We start from the raw sequence: 22,191 nt of genomic DNA on the forward strand, positions 1-22,191 counted from the left end.
AGAATAGTCATCTGTAGCTTCTTGCTTTAATGACTTCCTAAAGCATCACCAGCAGCCTATTTAACTGTTTACTCTGGGAAAATTGTTGCTGGTTTAGGTTTCAGGGATCAGATACTACAGGCAACACTGAATGGAATAACTTGGCAGGAGTTATGCTTTAAAATTATTGTCAAACAATTAAACCTTTATTTATTTATTCCACATTCCAGGATTTATAACCAAAAGATTAGTAATATCATGACTTAACTTTTGATTAGATTTCTGACATTAACAGACGTTTGGAATTTGAGTTAAAATTATGCTATTTTCCTGATTTCTTAATCCAAAAAACATAGACAGAAGTTAATGGGATTGAGAATAACTAAGACATTTTTAGTTTATTCATAGTGCATTTCCTTAGTGCCAAGTTTTCCTACCTTTTCCCATTCTTCTTTTCCTTCTTCTTTATATTCAACGATGTATCCAGTTACTTTGGATCCACCATCTTTTAGTGGGGGAGACCACTCCAGATCTGCAGATGATTTAGTCCAATCTGTCACTTTGGGAAATGGAGGACCAGGAGGAGCTGGAAAGAGCCAGTATACATTAGTATTCTTGACTTTCCCAAGGCACTTTTGGAAAATAAGATTAAAAAAAAGGAATGGTTTCAAGGCTTACCAATTGGATCTCTAGCAGTCACTGGATCTGATGGCAGACTTGCTGGACCCACACCAGCAGCATTGATTGCATATACCCGGAATTGATAGTCAGAACCTTCAATAAGACCAGTCACTTTATAAGAAACACCCAGAGTCATGGCTTTGATAGGATCTCGGTTAACTCTCTTCCATCTCTTTGAAGTAGTGTCTTTCATTTCCAGCCAGTACCCTGTCACGGGAGAGCCTCCATCATATTCTGGCTCTTCCCAGTTGACGGTCATGGAGTTACGAGTCACGCTGCTAACTGTTGGTTTATCTGGTGCTCCAGGGACAGCTGTGAAAAAGATCATATTGATTATAAGAAATTTTTTTGAAAAAGTAAAAATGACTTTGTTTGTGAAAATGTTGTCCTACTTACAGAAGAGGTTTCTTGCTGTTTCAGGTTCACTGTCAAGAGGTTCTCCAATGCCATATTTATTCTGGGCCATGATTCGGAATACGTATTCATGGCCTTCTAGCAATTTGGGAATCGTGTACGTGCACTCTTTAGGTTCACTGGAGACACGGACCCATGTCTTCCTGTTAGCTTCTCTTTTCTCAATTACATAGTTTGTAATCTTAGACCCACCATCATCTTTAGGTGGAAGCCAAGACAGTGTCATTTGCTCTGCTGAAACAGATTCAAATTTTATGGGTCCCACTGGGGGGCCAGGACGACCTAAAATGGTTTAAAGAAGGAACCCTTTATCAGTCAGATGATTTTAAAGCCAAATGTTATTTATGAACAGAAAAACAAGTAGTTTTAACCAAACCATGCAGTCTTTACCCAGGACATTCAGTCTCATCTCCTTTGATGCTGTTCCCAGATTATTTACAGCTGTGATGGTATATAAGCCAGTGTCACTCCTGCGAGACTGTGGAATAACTAAAGTGCAAGTATCATCCACCACCAGTTTGTTGACATGGGTGTCATAGAGAACAGGTTCTTTGTTATCAGGCTTCTTTGGAGGAGCTTTAAACCAGGTTAGTGTTGGGAATGGCACACCTTTAATTTTGGCCACAATGTTAACATCAGTTCCTTCTTCAACCTCCATGAATTCTGTTAGATCGATTGATGGTGGGCCTAGATTATTGAAAAAAAGTTGTCATTACGAGCAAAAAGCATTGAGGGATAGAAAGTAGAATTCACAGTGACTATAAAGCTGTTTGAATCCACCGTAGTCAGACTTTGTAGCTCAGCCCAATGTAAAGAACGGTTCTGTCTTTAACACTATTACACTTGTTTGGGGAGCAGGTACACATGTGGCTGTATATCAGGGCTTGCCGCTCTTTATTTGGCATCATTATGCATGTAATGATGCATATTATTATATTCTCATATCCTGACAAAAGGGAAGAGAGGAGATTGTAGTAGGAGAGTATCATGGGACACTCTCTAATGTTTATGCAGAATTATGAAGGGATACATAAGAAGGTGAATTCCCCTTTTAAGAAATATAACTGTTAATAAAAGGGAAGGAATTTTCCATTTTGCTCAAATTTAGGACAGAAATATTCAAAGAGGGTAGCAACTACAGTTTCTTTACACTTAGATGAGAGAATAAACAGATACACAACAGTAGTGATGGTAATTATCAGAGGAAGAATTATTACCATATATATTATATATACTTCATTAAAGTGGATATATCTTTTCTCATATAGAGAAATAGAAACTTGATTGTGAAGATAAATGGGTCTCAGCAGTTGCTAAGCAAATGACTAGTTACTTTCTGTCCCTTTTGAGGAGCATGCAGAGAAATTGCTCTAACCTCTGATAAGTAAAACAGCCTGCCATGGAGAAAATTACAGCGAGGAAATTACAGACATCATCTCCTTTGAATAGAGAAAAGTTAACAGGTAAGGGAATGTGAAAATTCTGTGGAAATTGAGGGAATGAGTAATTGAATAATGTGCCCATGTCTACATTCAAGCCATGGTGGCTTTCTAAGGTACAGATATAGCTCTTTTAATTTTGAACTATTATTGAACACCTAGGAAGGCAGTCGTAAGGAGGACATTCTTTGTCAGTACATTGGTACTTACATGTCTGGTCTTTGACAGTCACGGGGCCAACAGTGGCTGAAGGCTTGCTGACTCCTGCAGCATTGACAGCTTTGACTCGGAATTCATATTGCCCACCCTCTACTAGGTCTTCAACAGTAAATTGCAGTTCTTCCACATCACGCTTATTGCACTGCCTCCAGGCTTCTTTCTTTGTTCCAGTAGGGTCCCATGCAAGGCACTCAACAATATAGTGGGTAACAGGGGAGCCCCCATCATTCTTTGGGGGTTTCCATGACAGATGCACTGTGTTCTTTGTGATGAGGCCAATTTTGAGTTTAATAGGAGGATCAGGAGGATCTTTAAAAATAGTTAAAGGAAGTATTAAGCATTGTTTATAATAATATACTTCAATTTTGAGAAGATATTTTAAATTTAGACTTTAAAGCTTACATATCGGATCTCTGGCAGTGGTCCTCTGAATGGTTTCCACAGGTGGGCCAATACCAAAACGGTTTTCTGCTCGCACACGGAAGAAATATTGCTGTTCAGAGAGGAGATCAGGCACTACAAATGTGGTGCTTCCACAGTCTGGATTGACTTTGGTCCAGGCTTTTCCATCAATAGTTCTCTTCTCGATAACATAGCCTTTGATCCTGTCTCCTCCATCGTCATCTGGCATCTTCCATGAAAGTCTGCAACTACCCCTTGTGATATCGCTGACTTTCAGATCTTTGGGTGGGCCTGGTACATCTGTTGGATGTAAATCACAATATAAGCAAAGTTCCTTAAATGCTTAAACATGATTTGTTTTTATTCTTTTGCAACTTTCAAAGTCTTTCTTACCCATGACTTTAACTCTGCAATTTGCAGTCTTTTGTCCTGCTTTATTCTTGGCTGTGATGCTGTATTTGCCTGTATGAGATCGTTTACACTCCGGAATAATAATTACTGAGGAGTTTTCAGCAGTCTCGAGCTGTACAAAGAAAATAGTAGTCATACATTGAATGAAATCATAGTAGTATTGAAGTCAACCATATTTTGAATTATTTTAATTATTATTATTTTTTACCTGTGAATCTTCGGGTATGTCATGAACTCCATCCTATTAGAAAAGGAGACAGTCAGTTGTAGTATAAATACTACTCATAGTGATTCAGTGGAAAAAAGAGGAGAATGGTTATTTTCTTACCTTCATTGCTTTCTTTGCCTTTCCATCAAATTCCCAAGATGATTTTGGTGTTGGGCGTCCCTTGATGACAGCAGGAATCCTAATCTGTGAGCCAGCTTTACAAACCAGACAGTCCTGTGCTCCAATGTCAATGAAAACCTCTGGTTCCTCTGTAATACCACATACAATTTAACAGGATTTAACTCATATTTGTCAAAAAGTAATTGAAATATCTTCAATTGAAGAGTAATTGAAAAGTAAATTAATCAATTTTATAATGAGATCCAAAGAGGAATACATAAACTGAGTAAGTACTAGTACCTTGAATATCAGTGGCAGGGATCTCCCCGGTTGTATCACTTGGTTCAGATTCACCAGCTTCATTGACAGCTTTCACTCTGAATCTGTACTTCCTGAGCTCTTTCAGATTAGGCACCACACATTCACAGGTAGTTATAAGTTTGTCTGGTTCATTTACTCTTTTCCAGTCAGTAGTACCTTCTTCTTGCATTTCTACAATGTATCCTTTGATTGGGCTGCCACCGTCTTTGGCTGGAGGTTTCCATCCTAGTGAGATGCTTGACTTTGTTTTATCTTTTACTTCTGGGCAAGAAGGTGGCCCCGGTGGAACTAATAACAAAGAAAAAAAAGCTTCATCAGATTTTAAAGCTGATGAAGTGCTAGAATCTTTTACTACACATGATCATATATTATTTTTAATCTATTAAAATACCAAAATAGAAATGCTAAAAGGAAATACAGTTGGCTTCTAGAGAAGAGAAATAAAGGAAATGGTCTGTTTTCCTTTAGTGTTAATGAAAAAACAGAGAAAGCAAACAACTAACTGGGAATAGAAAGACTACTTACTATCTTGTTAGATTTACATTCTATTTACACATGATTGGTGAAAAATTACTTTACTTTTGAGATCCCTTTGAAGAAATTCTACAATAGCCTTTACTGAAAACATGATTTAAATTTAATTTGGCACAATATGAAAATTTTAAAATGATTCCATCAATAGCTAGCAAACCTGTGAACACAAACTAATCTTAATGCCCTTTAGGGACAGGATCAGTGTCTACAATAATCCCATAACAATCCTTTACCTTTCTGAAAGTGCTCTACAATTACAGAAATTATCTTACTCCACTTGTCTTTTTAATCTTAACTTTTCCCCCTCCAGTGGTTAATATGGATCCTTGCACAAAACACATGTTCAGTACTAGTTTGCAAATGAATGAATAACTATCTCCTTATATATGTATATATGCTCCACATAGCACTTGAGTATTTAAAATTTTCTTTTTAACAAATAATTGAATTTTTCTTCTATAGAGAATCTAATCAGATATATGGCAAATAGGATGAATTATTAGGCCACAGTATTTTTAAATTTTTGAACTAATCTGCTCATAGATCTTTTAGAAGAATTTTCCTCTCTTATTTGACCTCACAGACTACGCCTGAGAATCCTAAATCTTTGTTCAATAATATTATTGAAAAGCTAACAACACTTTGCTTTTTGTTGAAAAGTCTGGAAGGTCAGACTGTTTGGTGGGAGAGATGATTTCCCCAGTATCTAATGAGCTAGAAACTTATTTAAAGTATCAGAAGAGATAGCAGTTTATAGTCCAGGTCTTTATTATTGTGATTCCTCATAAAATATTTTGTTTAATCCAAGAGTTTACAAACTGTATGATTTTATGTATGTGTGTATGTATATATATGTGCCTGTGTGTATACATATATACTTCTGATAGTCTATGTGAATATGAACCTTTTTTATTTTAATAAAATAATTTGGCATAGAAAAATATAAGAAATTTAAGAGCAGAATTACCCATTTAGTGACTTTGTGCTTTAGAAATTAGTCCCTAGAAATGGAAGCATACTTACATATGGGATCTCCTGCAACCTCTGGATCTGATGGTTCACTGGGAGGACCAATTCCTGCAGCATTTATTGCCATGGCTCTGAACTGGTATTTAACGCCTTCAATCAAACGAGGAACATTAAATTCCACGCCTTTCAATCCTACTTTGGTTACTGGTGCTCGGCTAACACGTGACCAGTAAGGACTTCCCTCTTCTCTTTTCTCCAGCCAGTAGCCAGTAATTGGAGAGCCACCATTGTCCAAAGGAGGAGTCCAGCTCACTAGCATTGATCCTTTGGTGCGTGCCAAAACTTTTGGTTTTCCTGGAGGTCCAGGAAGGCGATAAGGATCTTGAATGACTACTTTATCTGATTTGCACTCATCACTGATTCCGTATTTATTCACTGCCCTGACTCGGAACTCATACTGACCATTGGGGATCAGTTTCCAGATCTAGAAATTAGAAAAATAGAAATTTATTGAAGAGAATATACTTATGTTGATTTTCACTCATTTAAAAATTCAACTTATTTTGGGAGGGATGACTATAAGAAGAAATAAATATATAGACTCAAAACATGGGAAGACAGAGAAAAGGAGAAAGCATTTTAAAAATAAAAATATGTAGATGTATTGTACCTGATAGTGGATCTCAATTAAAAGAGTATCTGTGTATCAAACGCTATTTACTAAGGAGCCTTATGTGTATGGGGCTAAACACTACAATAACAAAATAGCAGCTTATTGTGTGTGGTTTTGAGTTTAATTATCAAATTCCAAGGTTATACTAAAATGGCATCAAACCAGAGTAATGTAATTTTAATGTGTTTAAGAAAATATTTAGAAGAGTTTACCCCATATCTTTTCTCTACAGCAGTGTTGGTGACTTCCTCCCATTCTGTTTTCTTCCTACTTGCATCACGTTTGTCAATAACATAATGGGTGATTTCACTGCCACCATTATCAAGAGGGGCATCCCATGTCAAGTAGCAAGATTCAGCTTTAATGTCAGTAACAGCAAGGTTTCTTGGTGGGGATGGGCGGTCTGGAAAGGAATCAACAGAGAATATTGAGAAGGCAATTCTTAAACAGACACTGGATGCCTTTTTGATGTAAGAAAGCAAGTCACCTACCATATACTTCAACGTGAACATTTCGGAACACTGAGCCAAGGCGATTGGAAGCAGTAACTGTGTAAGTGCCTTTGTCTTCCCGGACTGCTTTGGGAATGCTAAGCTCAGTTTTTGCCTCACTTCGGGATACCTCTTCCTTGGTTATCTGAAGTGCCTCAGTGGGTTTTTCAATTACGGTTTCATTTTTGGACCATTCAATCTTAGGCATTGGAAGGCCTGTCACATCTGCAGGGATGTGGACAGGCTCTCCTGCCTTAACTTTGATAGTGTCTCCTCGAACACTCAGACGCAACTTAATAGTTGGAGGCACTGCAAAGAGAAGAGAAAGAAAAAAAAAGTAGCAAAGTCATAAGGACATTTTTTCAACTTATGGGATAAAGGCACACTGTAAAATGCATTAAAATTATTATTATATTCAGATTTCGCACCTTCATCATCTTGTATGACTACATTAAGAGGCAGGGATGGTTCACTTTCACCAATTTCATTGACAGCTTTGACACGGAACTCATACATTTGGTGTTCATCAAGATTTTCAACCAGAAGAGATGTAGTTGGGCAGAGTCGCTTGTTAACTCTTTCAAAGTCAGGTTTGTCGTGACGCCGTTTTTCAATGATATATCCTTGGATGGGACTGCCACCATTACTGCGGGGCTCTTTCCAGTCAAGGGTGATAGTGGACTTTGTCCTTTCAGTGTATGTCAGCCTCTCTGGAGATGTTGGAGGACCTTTCGCCAGAGGCAAGTGAAAATGATTAGCATGAGATAAATATTCATATAAGAAATAATATTTCACTTCAACTTAATTATGTAAAAAATAGCCTTCTGTTTGGCATAACCTTACATCCTTATTTAAGGTCATTCCTAAAACTTGTCAGTTGCCAAAATTATAGACATTCATATAGACAGAATTTTTCTTAGCCAACTTTTCATCAAGATTATCAGTGAAAAATAGATCAAGGGCACATATGCTTTTTCATATTTAACATTTTAGATTATTTACCTTTGTAACTGGGGATGCTTCTAATTCTAATGAACTAGGAAAGTAAGTCTGTGAAGTTTTGCTTTGAATGAGCAGCTGAGAGCAAAGTGTTTTTTCTTTTATTAACAGATAGTGGGAATGTCTATGAACATACTTTGAGCCATGTTGCCTCACATGTGGGTTCAAAATATGATGGAAAGAGGATTTATGTAATGCTGCTGAAGTTTTCTTTCCTGAAGGACCAAACTAAGAGTTAAGCTTTCAGTGGTTAAACTAGACCCAATCCATACTTGTTCACTATTATTGCAACCAGAAGGAGTGGAAGCTCAGCTCTGTTCTGGTACCTCTGGCACAGCCTGTGGTATATTGGACATTCATAGATGGGCTGCAGCAGTGGCATAGGATGTAATTTTTTTTTTCAGGGGGTGATGGTGAAGGAATAAGTTCTTCTGTCTCTTGAGGAATGGGTCTTCCTCAAAGGTTTTGCTTTCTTAGATGGAATGTCGGTGCGCATTACTGTGTGTGCAATTTTAGTGTTTCGTATTGATTTCTGGGAGATTCCCTCTGGTTGGTTTTCTATTATTTGGAGGCTGTTTCTGGTTTTGGGCCTCTCTATTCTAACAGTATGGGGACTTTTTGAATATAGAGGAAGACTAAGGCATTTATCCTCAGGCAATTGTCTAATCTTTTCGAAGAATATTGAATTCTCTCACTACTAGGCTAGTAAATTTTAAAAACCCGACTTCCAATGTGTTCTACTGGAGAGACATAATATGTCTAAACTACTTCTAGGTTATTATTAAGCCCCTGTAGATCCAAGTTTTTCAGTACAAAAAACCATGCATGATTAATATACTTAGAGTCACAGATTACACTGAAATTATAGCAGATATGATATCTTTAATGTTGCTAATAGTTTTTTGATTTACTTCTCTTGTTACTCTTTAGCTATAGATTTTGAGACTGTTGGGAGTTTGAAGCCATAACGCTCAGTAAATAATATAACCAGAAGCAAAACATTATTCTATAAACACAATGAAACCTTCTCTTTTACCTAGTGGATCAACTGCAAGAATTGGTCCTATTTCAACAGGAGGGCCACAGCCAAACTTGTTCTTGGCAATAACACGGAACTTATATTCTTGTCCCTCAAGCAGACCTGTGATGTCACATTTAGATCTCTCAGTCTCTATTGGTTGTCTCCAAGTATGCATCTTGGCATCTTTTCTTTCAATGATGAAGCCTGTTATTTCACTTCCTCCATCATCTTCTGGATCAGACCAGTTAAGTAGACACATTTTTCTGTTTGTTACAACAGGTTTTAAATCAAGAACTGGACCAGGGACATCTGAAAACAAAACAAAGCCAAAAACCAATGTAATAAGATAGTAACATTTGGGAAAATCCTATGAAAATCAATGTAACATTCCTTACCAAAAACTTCTACCCTGGCTGCTGCAAATTTGGAACCACAGCTATTTGTAGCTGTAATCACATATCTGCCATGGTCTTTTCGCAGTGCATCCTTGATAATTAGTTCAGATTTGGTTCCAACATTGTCTATTACAACGCGGTCTTTATCCAGCTCCCCTTCTTCTTTGGTCCATACTTTTGTAGGTACAGGACGACCCGTTACCACAGCTGGAATTCTAAGAGTCTTCCCAGCCATTATTTGTATTCCACCCTTGACAGAAACATCCAGTTCCACAGTTGGAGGCTCTGTTGAAAGAGAACAGTCATACATTAGCCCATGAAAGATTAAAAAATAGTCCTGTATAGAGAAAATATCCATAATTTTATTCCAATAATGTTAAGTACCTTGTGGTTCAGCCACAGTAACAGGTTCTGTTTCTCCAGGCGGTCCTTCCCCTGCGACATTGACGGCACTCACCCGAAGTTTATAATCAGCACCCTCTCGGATTTCTTTGACTGTGTACTGACGGACCTTGATCATCTTCTCTGTGCAGCGTGACCATTCATTTGTGCCAACCAACTGCTTATCAACAAAATAGCCAATAATTTCCCCACCGCCATTGAAAGCTGGGGGTTCCCATTCTAGTTCAATAGTCGTAGAGCTTGTGTCAGTGACTCTTGGGATAGGTGGCCCAGGCGGAGCTAGAATGAATGAAGATATAAAAATCAACCTCCCTGATGATTTTAAAATGTACAATAACTTGTTCTACTCCACCTTCTTCTTAAGGAACTACTTACAGATTGGATCATGTGCTGTTTTGGGATCTGAAGGTGGACTGAACTTTCCAGGTCCAGCTGCATTTTCAGCACATACTCTGAAGACATAGGTGAGTCCTTCTAATAAGCCATCTACATTGGCTTTCAAGGCATTCAGAAGGCTTTTGTTGACACGAGACCAATGTGTACTATTAACCTCACGTTTTTCAAGCCAGTAACCCAAAATGGGGCTTCCGTTATCTTTTGGTTCATTCCATTTCACTAGCATACTGTTGCTGGTAACATCTTCCACAATGGGCTTATCTGGTGCATCAGGTGGTTCTGATAAAAAAAAAAAAAACAAACACATTTGAATTAATTCCCTAGTATGACATAAAATGCAATTTTATAAGCTGTAGTAATTATATACCAAAGTACATGGTAAAAGGCAAACTTTAGATGCCAAAGAAAACTTACCAAATGGATCTTTAGCTACAAGTGGCTTTGAAACACATGGTGGACCTGGCCCAAATCTATTTTCAGCTCTTACACGGAAGAGGTACTCTTTTCCTTCAATCAGTTTTGTTACTGAATATTTGCAATGTCTAAGTGTTGAAGTGACAACTATCCATTCTGAGTCAGGTTTTGTCTTGTCTTTCTTTTCCAAAGTGTAGTTTATGATTTCACTGCCACCATCATCAAGGGGTGGTTCCCATTTACAAAGGACTGAGGTCTTTCTGATATCTTCAAATACAAAGTTGATTGGTGGTCCCGGTGTATCTAATATTTCAAAAGAGAACAGTAATCAAAAACATGTGTGGGAAGGGTTGCTATGGAAAATGTAAATGTGAGCATGCTCCTCTGACATGATTTCTGGTTTTCCCACATCTATCATTGTATTCTATTAGCTAATAAATAACAAGGTCAGGCGATTTCTTTTACATGGCCAGGAGATAAAATATGACTGAGGATAACTTGCTGAAGCTATGTCCCATTTCTTTTAACTGTCCCCCAAACTTTTTATTTTTATGTTTTACTAAAACCTTTTTCAATTGGAAAGTGTAGTTTTAATGACTCACCTAACACACTGACAGTACAAGGAGCTTTTGCGATACCGTGGTCATTTTCAACTTTGATCATATACAGACCATGGTCAGGTCGGAGAGAATCTCGGACGCGTAGCTGAGATTCTCCCTTTTTGCTGTTGTCAATACTCAAACGCTGTGTCAGAGGCAGGACAAATGGTTCTTCTTCTTGAACTTCACCCTTCCTTCTTCTAACCAAGGGTGCTGCACGCTTCTTAATTTCCTCTGGTACAATAGCATTCTCATCCTTTATCCATGTAATAGTTGGGTAAGGTGATCCAGAAATACTTGCATCAAGTGCTATTTCATCACCTCGTTTCACTTCTAGGCTTGTTCTCAGAATGACTTTGGGGGCATCTATAATGATCATAACCAATAAATGTTTTCAGTTCTGATGAAAACAACTGACAAAACATTATTTTCATTTATTTCAAAATGGGAAAGTGGTAACTCCATTAAACAAAACTTACCAATGGGATCTACAGCTTTGGTTGGAGGAGTAGCCCGAGAAGGTTCACTAATACCCGCGGCATTCTCTGCTCGCACACGGAATTGATACTCTTTCCCCTCTTCAAGTCCTTTTGCTGTATAGGTCAGGATTGGTACCAGGTGTTCATTGCATCTCTTCCACCTTTCTTCACCCTTAGCAATCTTCTCTATGATGTAGCCCATTATCTTGCTTCCTCCGTCATACAAAGGTGGCTTCCATGTAATAGTCATTGCCTCTGCTGTAGGATTATGAACCTCTACATCTACAGGTGGATCAGGGGGTTCTGAAGAATAAGAAAAAAAAGTTAGTATCAGGAAAACCACCTTCTTAAAACAAAACTATGGTTTATTAGTTCTTAGCCATAGTACATCTATGCCCAAACTTACGCTTTGGATCTTGGGCAATGACTGGATTTTTCAGTTCAATATATTCTCCTCCACCAATCTTGTTGACTGCTTTAACACGGAAGAAGTATTCACCATTTGGTATGAGATCCTTCACAGTCCATGACAGTTTATTCTCACCAGACATGACGGGTATATATGTTCTTCTCCCAGCTTCTCTGCGCTCCAGGACGTAATGAAGAATTGGGGTTCCACCATCAAATTCTGGAGGTTCCCAGGTTAACTTACAAGAACTCTTGGTAATGTCACTTGCTTTAATATCTTTGCATGGTCCAGGTAGGCCTATTACAGAAATGGATAATTATTCTAGTAATCCTGAAAAATCAGCATTTTAATAATGCACTTGTCTCTAAGTGGGGCTATCTGTATTTTGGGTAGGATAATCTTTGATGTGCTGGAGTGGCATTCACACTGCAGAGCATTTAGCACCCTTGGCTCCCAACTACTAAATGTCAGTGGTATCTACCCCAAGTCTGTGTGCCAAGGAAAAATGGCCCCACAAATATCCAGACATTATTTGCAGAGCCGGGGGGAATGCAGAAAATGTTACTATCCCTGGTTGAGAACACTATGGGAAAATGTGAAGCTGTACAATTAAAAAATTGTGGTCATTTCAATATTCTTTGGGTATGCTAATATATTTTATTTAAATTAGTATTTCACATGCAAATAATTAAAACTAGTATAAATTACTCTAATAAGAGTTTAGCAATTTCATCTCTTTAGAATTGTTTTACTTCTCATACGGAAAGACATAATCAGAAGTGACATTTAGTTTACAAGTGGCCAGTTCATGAAGTCATTTATACTGTTAATAGCACTGCAAAGTTAACTAATTTCCTCTACATGTGAAGAATGTATGGTGTTTCTTCAAACAATGATTACCTATGACTTTGACATTGATTGAGGCTGTTGCTGAGCCGAGCTTATTCTCCAGTGTAATGGTATAAACTCCGGCATCTGCATGGACACTCTTGGGAACTTCAAGGTGGGCTGAGATGTGATCATTCTTCATTGTTAATCTATCACTTGCTTTAACTTCTTTGCCATCTTTATGCCAACTAACAGTTGGAACTGGGACAGCTCTGAAGGGAACAGGAATGCTTAACTTTTCACCTTCAATAACAATAATGTCATGAGTCTCCAGGTCAATTGTTGGCTTGCCTGTAAGATATCATTCGAAAGAGCAAAAAAGAGAGTATGTCAAAATGCAATGCATGAATAAAGGGTATTTTATTAACTGTAAAAGACATTGTGCTCTTACAGTCTGGGTCTTTGGCAACCACATTTTCAGAGATTTCAGATGGCTCGCTGACACCAATAGCATTGACTGCTCTCACTCTCAGGACATATTCTTTGTCAGGAACAACACCTTCTTCAACCTTGAATTTCAAGTCCTTTATTGGGCGAGAATTAACTCGCATCCATTTCTCAGTGCCTACTGGACACATTTCAACATGGTATCCTATGATAGGACTTCCACCATTTTTCTCTGGAGGCTTCCAAGCAATGGCAATGTGTTTTCTCCCAGCATCAGTCACATGTAGGTCAAGGGGTGGTGAGGGAGGACCTGCGAAAAGAGTGAAACATTCATATCCACCGTCTCATCAAGTTCTAGACAATATCTTGTGTATAATCAGCACTACTTACTTGTTGGATCTTCAATGGATAGGATTTCTGTGGGTTCACTTGGGTGGCCAACTCCAGCTTCATTTTCAGCCCGAACCTGAAACTGGACCTCTGTTCCTTCAATGACATCAGTTACTCTGAAGTTACAGTCAGGTCCTGCAGTCTTTCCAGCTTTCACCCAACGGGTACCTAACCTTTCTTTCTTCTCAATGATATATCTATTGAAATAACAAAGCATTTTATTAGCATTAATGAAAAAACATTGTTGAGATTTTGCAACCAAGTGTAAGTTATTCTTTATGAATTAATTCAAATTCTACCTCTGAATTGGTCTTCCACCATCATTTTTAGGTGGCTCCCACTTTAGGTCAACATGTCGTTTTGTCACATCAACCACTGCCAGGGCATAGGGTGGTCCAGGAGTGGCTGAAAGCAAAATAATCAATGATTAGGAAAACCAGAGGGAAGGTGATAATCTCCTGTCACAAAAATTAAGTGTGAGAGCACTTATTGTCACAAAGATTAAGTGTGAGAGCATACTAAAGGTGTCTTTGGCCAGCACAGAGTCCTCAATTTCGGTGTAGTCACTTTGTCCTATAGCATTTTCTGCAGCAACTCGGAACACATATAAAGAGCCCTCAGTCAGCGGGGTGACTGTGCACTTGGTGTCCTTGACAGTGGTATCCACTGTTTGCCAGCCTTTTCGCCTGACGTCTCTCTTTTCTACAATGTAGTTGGTGATGGGGGACCCTCCATCTTTCTCAGGAACTGTCCATTTTAGGTCTGCTGTATTTTTTGTGATATTAATAACTTCAAGCCAGCGTGGTGGTGACGGAGGATCTGAAAAAGAAGGAACGAAAACAAATTCATTTTTGTTTTATTACCCAATAGTCAGTCTGAATGTGCAGGCAGTCATTAAGAAATAATGTAGCCAGGAGGAAATAATAGTAATGAATTTTTCATATTTTCTCATATCGTAGTACATAGGCAGACATTAGAAGAATTTACATACCGCAGACGTCAAGAGTGACTTACATAGCTTCTCCCGGCAAAGCACAGGGTCGCTGGGTTCACTGGGTTCACTTTCCCCAGCCTTATTCACAGCTCTAACTCGGAATGAGTATTCCTGTCCTTCCATGAGCCCTGGGAGCAAGTGCTGAGTGGTGGGAACCCCTTCCGCCACTCTGACCCACTCATCTGTCCCAGTCTTCAGCATTTCAATGATATAAGACTCAATCTTTGCGCCTCCATCGTGTTCTGGTTTTGTCCAATTCAACCTTAATGATGTTTTGCCTACATCTTTTACAGTTGGTTTTCCAGGGGGCCATGGAGGATCTGTAAGCCAGTGAAATCATTGTTTAGGTTTGTCAAAAAGGAGTTCATATGAGCTTCAAAATAACCACAAAAATTATATAAATAATACCTATGGGATCCTTTATTAAGATTGGTTCAGTTGATTTGCTTGGTTTTCCAGGTCCAGCAAGATTTTCAGCCAACACACGGAATCTGTATTTTTTCTTATTGGTGAGACCTTTCACTCTGAATTAGGAACAAAGTGCATGTATAACATCACGGTAAGAAGCAGAAGAAGCCTATGTTTACTTTACACAGAAGAGACTAATTTATTTAAATTGTGAAAAGATGATTTGGAAATTTAATTGAAAAGCACTTCAATATAAATTAAAGTTGCTTTTTAACAGGCACACTTTAGACTTGGCCACACATACCAGTCTAATTATAATATCTATGACAATGATCATTATCATAATGTACTGGAGGATCAAATACTTTGAAACTTCCTGAAGGTTAATATTTTAGAGTAAACTAAGAAATGTGCCCTTGAATGGAATTTATATAATTTTTCAAATTATGAGGTAATAGCAAATATGAGTAAAAGTAGTTTAAAAATGTTTTAGCAATATATAATCATCTGTAATCCCAAGGAATACTAAAGAGTAAACATTTGAATATACTGCTGTCTTAACATCTTGATGGGGATTCTGAGCATACCTGTATGTTGTGTCCTTTACTGGCATCTTATTGCATCTAACCCATTTATCCGTATCAGGATCCAGTCTTTCAACCCAGTATCCAGTGATTGGGCTGCCACCATCATCATCTGGCTCACACCACGTGAGAGTCACTGCATCTTTAGTGATATCAGAAGGTTCTAGGCGAGTTGGAGGTCCAGGTGGATCTATAGACAGGATAATGGTGTAAAATGTTATATGTCCTGTATATCAATATGACACCAAAATGCAAGTTTGACATAAGCATCCTTTTTTTTTTTTTTAATCAGCTGATTGAGAAACTTACCAAACTGATATTTGGCTGTTATTGGAGAGGCCTGAACTGGTTCACCAACACCATACATGTTTTCTGCAGCAACTCTGAAGATGTACTCTTTATTGGGGATTAATTTGGTGGCCTTGAAGTTTGTATCCTTGACGGTGGATGAGAGCTTGTGCCACACTTCACTATCAGTTGCTCGTCTCTCCACAACATAGTTTGTGATCTTAGATCCACCATCATCGCGTGGTGGGTTCCATGTTAGAAGACATGACTCATTGGTTACATCTGTGATGTCAAAGGCAGCTGGTGGTCCAGGTTTATCTGTGTATGGCATTACAGATGCAGGAAAAAAATTGTTTTATTTATTTATTTATTTATTTATTTATTTCAAGAAAGTAACTGCAAACAGTTTATCCCCTTTTAAAATGAGAACCTTCCTTACCTAAGACGTTCACTTCCACCACAGCAGTGGCCCGGCCACACACATTCACAGCCTCGATGATGTATGTGCCAGTGTCACTTCTCTTACTATCAACAATAGTCACTGTGGATTTCTTAGGGACATTTTCAATGGTAATTCTTTTGTCCTGCTTCAGAATCGTATCAGCCTTTGTCCAAGTTATTTTAGGTTCAGGTTTCCCGGTTACAGTGGCAGGAAGTTCAATCTTGGTCCCAGCTTTTACGGTGAGACCAGCAAGGAGCTTCACATCGAGGAAGATTTCTGGGGCCTCTGAATTGGAAAAGATTATTTATGATGTTATCAAGTTCAAGCAGATTTAAGGTCAGAGGCCTATTTGATAAGACAAAAATCAAAAATAGATACCTTGTGTGTCCACAGCCTGGATCTCCTCTGTGGGTTTGCTTGGTTTGCTAGCACCCTGCCTGTTTAAGGCCTTCACGCGGTAGGCATACCATTTGCCTTCCTCAAGACCTGTCACTTCCATCCTGTCAGAAAACAGAATAAGATGTTTTACTGTGATGTCAATAATCGTTTCATTGTGTAGTACTCATGGTCTTTCAAAAATTCAAACCCCTGGTATAATACTAGTCTTTAAATTAAACCTGGATTACTTCAACACTATAACTGAATACATTTTCATTTTAATACTGTCATGAAAACCCTGAGCATGAAGTACATTCAGCAGCACCTTTAAAAACCAGACAGACACACCGGCAGTATAGGATTCTCAATGAAAAAAGACAAACATTTAAATTTTCCCCAACAAAGCCCATTTTAGTGACTAGGAGTACACATTTACTCTCATGCCAAATAAAAAACTTACTTTGTTTCTGCAACAGGTTCTCCACAGGCAACCCATTTATCAGAACCACGTGGACATCTTTCAACTATATATCCTTTGATGCGTGAACCACCGTCATTTTTAGGTGGATCCCATGTTAAGAAGATGCTATTGGCTGTTCGATCTCTCCATTTAACATTCTCTGGTGGGTCAGGTACCGCTATAACATTTGGAAGAGAGAGTCAGTCTTACGCAGGGCACCTATGCAGTTCTCTTCGCATTGCCAACCCCTGCCTTGCCCCATAACTTCAACTCTAGGTCTAAAAGCAAAAACAGGCAACAAGATTAGGTAAGAAATCATTAAGAATGTACTCACTTGCAGGAGCTGACATATTTACAGGTTCATCAACATATGCAGGTTCTCCAGGGCCACATTTGTTACGAGCACAAACTTTAAATAAATACTCTTTTCCTTGAACAAGATCAGGAACTGTGAATTCTAGATCAGTTACAAAGTCCATAACCTGGGACAAAGAAATATAGTTAATTAGCTATTTTCCAAAAACCCTTTCCCCAACTCAAAAGATTTTTACCAAGTCAGTAGGGATTTTTTTTTTTTTTTAATTTTTTACACATTTGGTAAGGCTCACAAGACAAGACAATTACAATTATACAACCCTTGGTTGAGCTACCTCAGGAAGCATTAGTACCGATGCATTCTTAAAAAGTTTTTGTACATTTTCAGTGAGGTAAAGGTAAGAAGTTGTAGCACACAAGATTTGTGCATGGCATCCCAACCTTCTGGGATTTCCCCTACTCTCATTTTTGGCGTTGATGCAGTGCTGCTCAAAACTCACCTTAGTCCATGTTTTCCGGCTGACTTCTCGTTTTTCAACAACGTATCCGGTTAATGGACTTCCTCCATCATCATCAGGTGGTTCCCAAGTCAAATGTACTGAGTCCTTGGTTATATCACCAAATTTCAGTTCTTTGGGTGCACTTGGGCGAGCTGAAAAGAAATGCACTCACAAGTCACTGTCATTAATAGTCTGAACTAATATTTGTCAATACTACCAAATCACCTTAGATGATAAACAGTTAGTTCCTTACCGATTACATTGACATCGATTTCCCCAGAAATTGTTTTCACACGGTTTTCTAATTTCAGCGTATAAATGCCCTTGTCTGAACGTTCACTTGGAGAAATGACAAGTTCGGCATAGGCAGACAAGGTCTTCATTTTCACACGGTCCCCTGTTTCTAGTACTTTATCTCCAAAACACCAGGTTGCAGTTGGCCTTGGATAGCCTGTACTTGGAACCAGGATCTTGATAGGATTTGGGACAATAACTTCCAGACCATCTTTAAATGCACTTAAATCCATTGTTGGTTCAACTGCAAAGAAGAAAAGTTAATGAGTCTGCAGTGCCATATTTAAGTCCCTGTTGCCCCAAAGTAACTATGTTCTATTCCCTGGTCTAAAAATAAAGTATCTATTTACCAAATGCATCATCAGCGGTGAGAGGACCAAGAATTTCTGATGGATCTGAAACACCAGCTTTATTTTCTGCAGATACTCTATATAAATATTTATTTCCTTTTTCCAATCCGGTAACCTACAATTATGAATTAATATTTGTAAAAAACACATACAGTTATGTCCATGATCCACACTGAATATTCTTTTTTATATGCAAATGACCTACCTTGTAAGTCAGTTCAGGGACAAGTTTCTTATTGCAACGAATCCAATTATCTTTTCCTTCTTCACATCGCTCAATTATATAGCCTAATACTGGGCTTCCTCCATCTTTCAGAGGAGGTTCCCATTTGAGTTGAACTGATGACTGAGTCTGATCTGAGGAAGTTAGGTTTACAGGAGGACTTGGTCTCTCTGGAATAAAAGAAAGAGTTGGAGCATACCATTTACGTTAGTGACAATTTATGAAGACAATGTTGTAATCAATTATATCATCATCATTAAAATAACAGATTTATTGAATTCACAAAGTAAAGTAGGCACAGTCTGGGTTTCTAGAACTTTATCCAAATTTTTATGATATTCTACCTTTTTATTAACTTTCATTGAACTTGATTTATTTTAATTGATAGGCCTAATATCAGGATTTCATGCAGTAATTATTTCCTTTTTTTGATGGGCTTACCAATTGGATCGGCAACTTTGACGAAGGGTGTGGCTGCACTTGGTTTTCCGACTCCAATTCGATTTTGGGCTCTCACTCGGAAACTGTACTCCTGTCCTTCTACCACATCAGTAACAGTTGCAGACAGGTCTTCAGCTCTCACAGTCATGGCAGTATCCCACCTGATAGAAGTCTTGTCTCTTAATTCAATGACGTAGTTTGTGATCTCAGCACCTCCATCATACTCTGGTGGTTCCCATGTCAGTGAGACACCAAATCGATTCACATCAGTGATGGTTACATTCAAAGGAGGGCCTGGAACATCTAGATTTCATCACAGAAGAAGAAAATAGGAGTTTTGGGTTAACAATGATGATGAAGGCAAAGACCGCAATTTACTTAAAAGCTAGCTTGCAATTTACTTAAAACTTCTTACCATATTTACTCCTTGCTTCTACAGGAATGTCAGTTTCTACTGGTTCACCAGTGCCAACTCTGTTTCTTGCACTTACACGGAATAGATACTCAACTCCTCCTTTCTGTAGACCAGTGACAGTAAACTCACAACTGTCTGCACGGTCTGTGGCCAGAACCCAGGTCTTTCTCTTAATGTCACGTCTTTCAACAACATAACCTATGATTTTGCTTCCACCATCAGTTAAAGGTTCTTCCCAAGCAAGGCTCACTTCACCATCAAATGTTTCTGTCACTTCTAAGTTACGTACTGGCCCAGGAACATCTGAAATTCACATATAAAGGAATTTTTTAGTGTGCTGTCTTACTTTTAAATTGTGCTTTGCCAATTAAGTCTGAGAGACCCAAGGGCTTACCAATAACTTTTAGATTGATGAATCCTTCTGCTTTTCCATGTTTGTTCTGAAGCACAATTTTATATCTCCCTTTGTCTCCTTTCTTGGCTTCTAAAATTCTGAAAGAAGTTTGTTCAGCCGTAGTATCAATGGTTTTTGTAGATAAAGGTTCATTTTCTTTAAACCATTCAGCTTCTGCTTTGGGGTAGGCATCATATGGCACCACCATTGTCAGAGGCTGGCCAACATCAACCACAAGGTCTTGGTCACCTGTCTTGATTTTCGGTGCAGCTAGTGAGAAAGATAAAATGTGAATGCTTTTGACTATTAAACACAACCAAGCTACATCATATGTTATTATGCATTTGTCAGCAAATATTGGTTACATAACCTTGGAAGTATGCCACAGTAGCTTTATAGCACAGAAAACTAAGTGGCTTAGACTTCTCATAGCTTTTTTTTGGTTGTTTTTGTGTGTGCAAGTTAGATTGGAGAGTAGAGGATTGGGAACGGCACAAAATCATAAGACATGCATTCCTTGCCAAAAATAGTGACATAGGACTCAGTGTAGTGCAAAACATGTTTTGTTTTTTGATAGAGTAGGCACCGCGTACTTAGTTCAATAAATCAGAAAACTTTTTTCCTATGAATGAGAGGTACACTAATGGCTTTTTCATGAGGACAGTGTATAAGGATGTCCTGGGTCAGGATGAGAACATACCTAAAAGGCACACAGGGGTTTGTAAAGTAGGAGAGTATAAGACTGTCTTTAGATTTGCCAAGACTCTCAGGGTGATAGCTTAGTTCTAGCCTAAGTTCATAAACAGTCATCATGTACTAGGAACTGTTCAACATTCTGGCATATAAAGATTATTGCTATTAATTTCCTCTTACTCAAGACACTTACTTTGTAGTGAGCAAAATTAGAACTGTTAACATGTGGGTAGGGCTTGCTAGAAATGAAAGACCCTCACAAGGATTACCTCATTAAGTAACTGTGAAATCGGAAATCTAACTAATCTCTGTGATATTGGAAGGATATTTTAAAATAAAAGAAAGGGACTGACCTGCCAGTTCAAGCTTAGCTCTGGCTTCTTTATCTTTGGCAATAAATCTGTATTCACCCTGGTCGCGGGGCTTAATATCACAAATCTGTAGTCGATGTATCTTTCCTTCACTCATCATCTGGTGTTTATCACCCTGGACAACAACCATGTTATTTCTTAGCCATTGGACTTCCACCTTATCTTTATTGAGTTCTGCTAAAAAGACAACATCAGCACCAGGGGCTTCAAGAATATCTTGTGGAGGCCTGATGATCTCAACGGGAATTTCTGGAAAGAAAATGTGAAATAAATATAAATATGTTTACATTTTGATTAACAATTTTAAAAAATTGGTAACATTAGAATTGTCCTTTCACTTAATATGTACCTTCCACAAAAAGTCTAGCACGAGACTTCCTGTCTTCTACTCCACAAGCATATTCACACTCATCATCCAGCCTGCAATCTTTTATAATGAGTCTGTGTATACTTCCATCTTTTTCAAATTTGTATCTAAAGGAGACATTGGATTATCAGTTAGCTTGCATAATGGCCACTAAATTGTCAAAAGTGTATATATAGCTATGGAAATAGAGAATAAAAAGATCTTGCTTACTTTTTGCCTTCTTTGATTTCTCTCCCATTTCTGTACCATTTTACATTGGCTTTCTCTCTGGAGAGCTGGCAGGAGAAGACAGCGTCATCAAACTCAGTGACTGTCTGATCTTCCAAGTGTTCCACAAATTCTGTAGGGGCTTCTATGATGAGAAGCTCAGCAACAGATTTGTCTTGTCCAGCAGTGACAATGTATTCACCTTCATCTGGGAAGCCACAGTCTTTAATAGTTAACGAGTGCTTGTATTTATCAATTCTGTATGAGACACGGTTGTCAAAAGGCACTTCTTCACCATTTTTGGTCCACTTCAGTGTTACATTGAGACGATTCACCTTGCACCAGAATGTGACAGATTTCTTCTCCATTGTTTCAATATCTTTAAGAGGCTCAACAATCCTAAGGTCTTCCTCTGTTGTAAAGGAGA

The 22,191-nt window shown here is 38.3% G+C and overlaps 1 protein-coding gene and 1 long non-coding RNA gene across 6 annotated transcripts in view; one reads left to right on the forward strand and one right to left on the reverse strand.

Annotated features, from left to right (window-relative positions):
* Positions 1 to 22,191, reverse strand: part of TTN (titin) — a 273,759-nt gene that overhangs the window by 73,492 nt on the left and 178,076 nt on the right. For all 4 annotated transcript variants that reach the window (XM_045368331.2, XM_065526517.1, XM_065526515.1 and 1 more), the window contains 45 exons: positions 21,768 to 22,176; positions 21,540 to 21,664; positions 21,173 to 21,439; positions 20,127 to 20,396; positions 19,733 to 20,035; positions 19,318 to 19,620; positions 18,859 to 19,046; positions 18,654 to 18,768; positions 18,263 to 18,547; positions 18,010 to 18,161; positions 17,529 to 17,676; positions 17,195 to 17,372; positions 16,735 to 16,856; positions 16,354 to 16,641; positions 15,936 to 16,232; positions 15,630 to 15,816; positions 15,043 to 15,158; positions 14,655 to 14,954; positions 14,160 to 14,459; positions 13,940 to 14,045; positions 13,641 to 13,837; positions 13,255 to 13,560; positions 12,876 to 13,154; positions 11,973 to 12,272; positions 11,567 to 11,869; positions 11,091 to 11,453; positions 10,489 to 10,791; positions 10,054 to 10,353; positions 9,661 to 9,957; positions 9,277 to 9,561; positions 8,897 to 9,190; positions 7,290 to 7,589; positions 6,862 to 7,170; positions 6,583 to 6,773; positions 5,752 to 6,181; positions 4,174 to 4,482; positions 3,874 to 4,022; positions 3,754 to 3,786; positions 3,528 to 3,657; positions 3,135 to 3,434; positions 2,724 to 3,041; positions 1,465 to 1,761; positions 1,057 to 1,356; positions 658 to 972; positions 417 to 565 (listed from right to left, as the gene is read on the reverse strand). In XM_045368331.2, the coding sequence (XP_045224266.2) occupies positions 417 to 565; positions 658 to 972; positions 1,057 to 1,356; positions 1,465 to 1,761; positions 2,724 to 3,041; positions 3,135 to 3,434; positions 3,528 to 3,657; positions 3,754 to 3,786; positions 3,874 to 4,022; positions 4,174 to 4,482; positions 5,752 to 6,181; positions 6,583 to 6,773; positions 6,862 to 7,170; positions 7,290 to 7,589; positions 8,897 to 9,190; positions 9,277 to 9,561; positions 9,661 to 9,957; positions 10,054 to 10,353; positions 10,489 to 10,791; positions 11,091 to 11,453; positions 11,567 to 11,869; positions 11,973 to 12,272; positions 12,876 to 13,154; positions 13,255 to 13,560; positions 13,641 to 13,837; positions 13,940 to 14,045; positions 14,160 to 14,459; positions 14,655 to 14,954; positions 15,043 to 15,158; positions 15,630 to 15,816; positions 15,936 to 16,232; positions 16,354 to 16,641; positions 16,735 to 16,856; positions 17,195 to 17,372; positions 17,529 to 17,676; positions 18,010 to 18,161; positions 18,263 to 18,547; positions 18,654 to 18,768; positions 18,859 to 19,046; positions 19,318 to 19,620; positions 19,733 to 20,035; positions 20,127 to 20,396; positions 21,173 to 21,439; positions 21,540 to 21,664; positions 21,768 to 22,176 (11,216 nt within the window). The remainder of the gene's footprint in view (positions 1 to 416; positions 566 to 657; positions 973 to 1,056; positions 1,357 to 1,464; positions 1,762 to 2,723; positions 3,042 to 3,134; positions 3,435 to 3,527; positions 3,658 to 3,753; positions 3,787 to 3,873; positions 4,023 to 4,173; positions 4,483 to 5,751; positions 6,182 to 6,582; positions 6,774 to 6,861; positions 7,171 to 7,289; positions 7,590 to 8,896; positions 9,191 to 9,276; positions 9,562 to 9,660; positions 9,958 to 10,053; positions 10,354 to 10,488; positions 10,792 to 11,090; positions 11,454 to 11,566; positions 11,870 to 11,972; positions 12,273 to 12,875; positions 13,155 to 13,254; positions 13,561 to 13,640; positions 13,838 to 13,939; positions 14,046 to 14,159; positions 14,460 to 14,654; positions 14,955 to 15,042; positions 15,159 to 15,629; positions 15,817 to 15,935; positions 16,233 to 16,353; positions 16,642 to 16,734; positions 16,857 to 17,194; positions 17,373 to 17,528; positions 17,677 to 18,009; positions 18,162 to 18,262; positions 18,548 to 18,653; positions 18,769 to 18,858; positions 19,047 to 19,317; positions 19,621 to 19,732; positions 20,036 to 20,126; positions 20,397 to 21,172; positions 21,440 to 21,539; positions 21,665 to 21,767; positions 22,177 to 22,191) is intronic.
* Positions 2,398 to 16,056, forward strand: LOC135966681 (uncharacterized). Of its 2 annotated transcripts, XR_010580222.2 has the most exons (4): positions 2,398 to 2,537; positions 10,043 to 10,142; positions 15,094 to 15,193; positions 15,919 to 16,056. It is a non-coding gene; the product is annotated as an uncharacterized lncRNA (long non-coding RNA). The 2 variants fall into 2 exon arrangements; XR_012421283.1 differs by lacking the exons at positions 15,094 to 15,193; positions 15,919 to 16,056 and adding an exon at positions 12,144 to 12,268.

Source organism: Macaca fascicularis, chromosome 12, assembly GCF_037993035.2.
Source record: "Macaca fascicularis isolate 582-1 chromosome 12, T2T-MFA8v1.1".
NCBI classification, from domain to species: domain Eukaryota; kingdom Metazoa; phylum Chordata; class Mammalia; order Primates; family Cercopithecidae; genus Macaca; species Macaca fascicularis.